General features: G+C 48.2%; 1 protein-coding gene across 4 annotated transcripts in view; it reads right to left on the minus strand.

Moving 5' to 3' along the window:
• cep43 (centrosomal protein 43) overlaps positions 1–1281 on the minus strand; it is an 83366-nt gene extending 82085 nt beyond the window's left edge. For all 4 annotated transcript variants that reach the window (XR_011886899.1, XM_072265855.1, XM_072265856.1 and 1 more), the window contains exon 1: positions 1173–1281. Coding sequence is in view for 3 of the 4 variants with exons in the window: in XM_072265855.1 (XP_072121956.1) it covers positions 1173–1253 (81 nt within the window). In the remaining variant the exon portion in view is untranslated. The remainder of the gene's footprint in view (positions 1–1172) is intronic.
• Positions 1282–6000: the final 4719 nt, after the last annotated feature.

Here is a 6000-nt window from a genome sequence, read left to right on the forward strand (position 1 = left end):
ATTGTTACAGCGATTCTGCCAGCCTTCTTACCCTAACTCCTCACCATCTACCCTACCCTGCACTGATACTACTCTGGCCTTCTCCCAACGTCCTTCCTTTGGCTTTCTGGCTCACTCACTTCCCCTGCACTGCCCACTCAGACACTCCCGTATTCACACCACAACCACCACCTTGATTCCCCCACTGCTCAGGCCCTCACCATTGATTCCCTTCCTTCTACCACTCATTGACCTTCGCTGCTCCCCTTCAGAAACTTACACATATCCCTATATGTTCATTAACCTATTTCTACTGCTCTGCCCTTCAAGTCCCGTTACCCTACCCTGTTTCTACACCTTCCTCCTGCCCATCTCCCCCCCGCGCCCCTTCCTCCTGCCCATCTCCCCACTCGCACCCCTTCCTGCCCATCTCCCCCCCCCGCGCCCCTTCCTCCCGCCCATCTCCCCCGCCGCGCCCCTTCCTCCCGCCCACCTCCCCCCCCGCGCCCCTTCCTCCCGCCCACCTCCCCCCCGCGCCCCTTCCTCCCGCCCATCCCCCGCCGCGCCCCTTCCTCCCGCCCACCTCCCCCCCCGCGCCCCTTCCTCCCGCCCACCTCCCCCCCCGCGCCCCTTCCTCCCGCCCACCTCCCCCCCCGCGCCCCTTCCTCCCGCCCACCTCCCCCACCGCGCCCCTTCCTCCCGCCCATCTCCCCCCCCGCGCCCCTTCCTCCCGCCCACCTCCCCCCCCGCGCCCCTTCCTCCCGCCCATCCCCCCCGCGCCCCTTCCTGCCCACCTCCCCCCCCGCGCCCCTTCCTCCCGCCCATCTCCCCCCCCGCGCCCCTTCCTCCCGCCCATCTCCCCCCCCGCGCCCCTTCCTCCCGCCCACCTCCCCCCCCCGCGCCCCTTCCTCCTGCCCACCTCCCCCCCCGCGCCCCTTCCTCCCGCCCACCTCCCCCCCCGCGCCCCTTCCTCCCGCCCACCTCCCCCCCCGCGCCCCTTCCTCCTGCCCATCTCCCCCTCAGCCTTCCAGCAGCCCAGCACATACTTTCCCCTTCCCTCGTATTTCTCCTCCCCCTTCACTCGTCCTATGTGGACACACATTCAACGCTAAACCACTACGGCCACAAACTTCGCTGACACCTACACTGCTCCAAACCGGCACTACAGCGGGGAGTCACGGTGCGACACTGACCTTGAGCTTGTTTAATACCCCACTGTTCTCCAAAGTTTGCACCAACAGATCCCGCAGCTCAGTATCCTCCTCCGCCGACATATCGACAACAACCGGAACGAGCGCTCCGTCCTCATTCGCTCTTTCGCCACCACTGCACGCTTCCTCAGCAGTGGAAGTAAGTTAAATCAGTATCCTGGGCGAAAAGGGAGTTTTCCCAACGCTTATAGTTGATGGTTGTGATTTTTAAAAATATTATAATATCATCAACCGATAACTTTGAAATTGATCTGACGAAAAGTAAGGCTCGAATCGAACGCTAGCGATAACGGTCTCCCCGTGGAGGGGCGCGCGAGAGCGGAGCGAGAGGCGGGAACGAGGGGCGCGCTCCCGAGAACTCGCTTTCGGGTAATTTCTGCTCCTGTTATTGACATTTTCTGTTCCTGGGCCGAATTTACAGAAATTGTTTAATAGCCCATGGGCACTCACTGGTCAATAGGTAACGAGCCGGAGCTTCGTGTTGAGAATAGTGGTTTCGAGAAGGCAAGTGGAGTTGAAGAGGGAAAGCCCCCGAGTTGTCTTTTTCTCCGTGTGCTATTACCTTGTGCGTCTGACCTAGCATTGATGTGGTTCCATGATGTGAAGTTGAGATGCTTGCCAGCAAGTTAATTGACTGTTAATCTAAGTTTGGACCGTTACGTGAAGTAAACAAGCTTTTACTGTTACTTCCCCACCACCACCCCACCAAACACACACACACAAACCTTAACGCAATACCTTCTAAGAAATGACATTTCGACTCCGGGGAAAATATCCTTACATCTACGTCTCCTGTAATTTTATATACATGTCACCCCTTAGCCTCCGACGCCCTCGAGCAAACAGTCCGAGTTTTTACATCTCCTTACAAGTAATATTCTCTAATCCAGGTAACATCCTGATAAACCTCTTCAGTTTCTGTGGTTCTGAAGAAATTCAGAAAACCTCACGCCGGATTTCCATAAAACCCAGTAGCAGAATTAGTAATTAGGCTCTTCGGCCCGTCGAATCTGCTCCTTCATTCCATCATGGCTGATTTATTACCCTCTCAACCCCATTCTCTTGCCTTCTCCCCAAAACTTTTGACAACCTTACTTGTCAAGAACCTATCAACCCCCGCTTTAAATATACCCACTGACCTAGCCTGCACAGCTGTCTGTAGCAAAGAATTCTACAGATTCTCTGCCCTCTGGTGAAATAAATTCTTCCTCATCTCTGGCGGAAAGGGGCATTCTTCTAATCTGAACTGTGTCCTCTGGTCCTAGACTCTCCCTAAAAAAAAACGAGCTCCTTTTTCCATAGATGCTACTCGTTGACCTGCTGAGTTCCACTAGCAGATTGCTTGTTGCTTCAGTTCGGCAAAGGACCAGGCTCTTTGTCCCACGATGTCTTTGCTGACCATGATGCCAAATTAAACTCATCCATGTGCTTGAATAGGTATGGAAGTCTGTGTACAGTATCTCCATTCCATGTCTGTTCACATTGCCTTTATAAGTGTCTCTTAAATGTTGCTGATGTGTCTGCTTCCAGCACATCCCCGGTACTGTGTGTGTGGAGGGGCAGGGAAGGGGAAACTTGCCTGAAAAATCTTTAAACTTTCACCTCCCACTTTAAAGCTATGCTCTTTAGTATTTGACATTTCTACCTTGAGAAAAGATCTATACACTCTGCTCCCTTCCTAATCGTATATACTTATAATTGTATAAACGTATATCAAATTGCTAAATTGGTTTACTTTCATCAAGTGTACAAAAGTACAGTGAAAACATTGTCTTATATACTGTACCTACAGCTCAATTTATTGCGCAGTGCATTAAGGTAGTGCAATGTAAAACAATAACACTGCAAAGTGTCGAAGTTACAGAGAGAGTGCAATGCAGATCGACAAACAGGTCATAATGAGGTAGATTATGAAGTCAAGAGTACACTTTATCATAGTTGAGAATCATTCAATAGTTTAGGAGGGTGGTGAATATTGGTAGCTCCGGCTGAGGCGGTTGATGCTGCGGTGTTCGCCGAGCTTGGCAATTAGCTTGCAGACGTTTCATCGCAGGTCCTCAATGCAAGTTGTTTTGCTTTCACTCTGGTCGTGGTCGCCTTTATATCGCCTCGCCGCCCCGCCCTTTGCTTGCCTCGGTCCTGATTGGCTACCCCTGCAGTTGACCTTTGAACTCTATTGGCTCGCCTGTCTTTCGCTCTTAGGGGTTCATAGCCGGCGTCTATTTCGATATGTTTGTTTACGCAGTTATTTGAAGAGAACCACGCTTCTAAAAAAATCTTCACGCCTGCTTCATCCAGTTAAAGCTGTGTCCCTCTTGGTCTTCATGTACCGAGATCAGTGACAATGGATCTTGTCTCCGTACCGCCAGTTAATGTTCCTGTAAACGAGTTGAGAGCTTACGTCCAATCTGTTCGATGTAGTTCTCGTTGCAGTCTCCACAGGTGATCCTTTCACCACATTGCTTTTGTTGGTTGTTTTTACTGGTACACTGGTTCTTGAGACAAGGTTCCTTTAAAGTCGCCATTGGGTGCTAGGAATTAAAATGTTTGACCATAGGGAAATTCCGCTCTTACTGAATGGAGCGGCGTTGCTTAACAATACGTGCCCCCAATTTACGTCGGGTTTCACCAATGTAGAGGAGACCACATCGGGAGCACTGGATACAGTAGACGACCCCAACGGATTAGCTAGTAAAGTGTTGCCTCACCTGAAGGGGGCCCCTGAATAGAGGTAAAGGAGGAAGTAAATAGGTAGATGTAGCATTTTGGTCGCTTGCAGGATGAATGGATAAGGGAATCACTGAGGGAGCAATCCCTGTGGAAAGCGGAGAGTGCGGGAGGAGGTGTGACAAATGAATTTAAGGGCAGGATGGAAGTTTCAGGCAAAGTTGATGAAATTAACAAGTTCAGCATGGGTGCATGAAGCAGCAGCAATGCATTCGTCAAAGTAGCGGAGAAGTTGTGGAGTATTACCGGGGAAGACTTGGAACATGGACAGTTTTATGTAGCCAATAAATTGGCAGGCATAGCTGGGGCCTATATGGGTGTCCCTATTACCTTGAGTCTAGAGAAAGTGGGAAGAGACGAAGGAGAAATTGTTGAGGGTGAGGACCAGTTCTAGCAAACAGGAGGGTGTTGGTGGAGGGGAACTGGTTGGGTATTCTGTTTAGAAAGATGCAGAGAGCTGAAAGTCCTTCTTGATGGGGGATGGAATTGTATAGGGACTGGACATCCATGGTGAAAGTAAGGTGGTCAGGGTCAGGAAATTGAAGGTTGTTGAGAAAAATGAGAGCATGTGAAGTGTCACAGATGTAACTGGGAAGGGACTGAACTAAAGGGATAGAATGGAGTCGGGGTCTGCGAACATGAGTTCAGGGGGACAGGAGCAGGCAGGAACAATGGGCGTACCGTCATTAATGGCAGATAGTGGGACTTGCCAATCCTATACATACAGAATGTTTAAAAGGAAAATGGTGGGAAATTAAGCAGTCAGGCACCATCTGCAGAAAGAGAATCAGTTAATGTTTTAGACAAGGTTCCTTCATTTTATTTGAGAAAAATAATTTATTCTGGGTAGAGAGTTCTAAAGACTTGGAACCCTTTTGGAAAAAAATAGCACATCATCTGTTGTAAATTGGAAACCACTTGCTTCTTTTACACACAGGATTCCTACTTCTGGATGCACCCACAAGAAAAAAAACACATCATTTCTCTGTTAAGAACTGCAGGGTTTAGCATGCTTTCATCATTTCCCCTCTCTTCTAGACTCCAGTAAATACAAACCTTACTGCTCCAACGTTTCATCATAAAACATAGCACCTTTTCCAGTATTGTAAACCTCTTCCAATGATTGTCCTTCTTCACATATAGAGAGAGCTCTAATGTTTGCTTGGTTATATCAACCCTAAAGACCAAGTTGGATGCTCTGTGTACCAGAGGGGAAGGACAGCTGCTAGTGCCACCATTTGAAGAGCTGGCAATGGTGGAAAAGATTTTGAATCCCCAAAGTATACATTAGTGCCAGACAAAATGTCTTAACCTTGTACTGACAAGGTTATATTTTCTCAGGCCCATTTAAGCCAATATATGTGCAAAGTAGTAAATGAATTACAATGCCCACAGGAATGTAAATTTCCTCTAAAACGTATATTTTTATGAACAAAATTCCTTACAGGCCCTTTCCCTCAACTACCATTTCACTGTGCTATTTTGAACTTTTCTTCCAACTATCGATACATCTGGTCATGTACACAACTTGAAAACTTCCTATGAAAGGACCATCATTTTTTAATATTAGTTATAAATAGATCAATAAACTTTCACACCCCCACAAGCTGTTACTTCAACCACATCCCCTATACTTGTTGTGCCATTGATATTTCACCTGTTCTCATAGGGATTATTCTGGTCATCAGAAGCATTCATTCGATCTGGGACATTCAGAATCCAAATCAGGTTTATTCTCATTGATGTTAGACATGATCTGTTATTTTGTGGCAGCAATACTGTGCAGACATAAATTACTATAAGTTACAATCAAAAATAAATAAATAGTGCAAAAAAGGAATAGCTAGGTAGTGTTCATGGTCTGTTCAGAAATCTGATGATAGAGGGAAGGAAGGTGTTCCTAAAACATTGATTGTGGGTCATCAGGCTCCTATATTTCAACCCTGATGGTGGTAATGAGAAGAAGGCATGTTACAAATAGTGGGGGTCCTTAATGATAGATGCTACCTCTTGAGCCACTAACTTTTGAAGATATCCTCAATGTTGGGGAGGCGGGTGCACATGATGGAGCTGGCTGAGTCTA

This window comes from Mobula birostris, chromosome 8 (assembly GCF_030028105.1).
Source record: "Mobula birostris isolate sMobBir1 chromosome 8, sMobBir1.hap1, whole genome shotgun sequence".
Taxonomy (NCBI): domain Eukaryota; kingdom Metazoa; phylum Chordata; class Chondrichthyes; order Myliobatiformes; family Myliobatidae; genus Mobula; species Mobula birostris.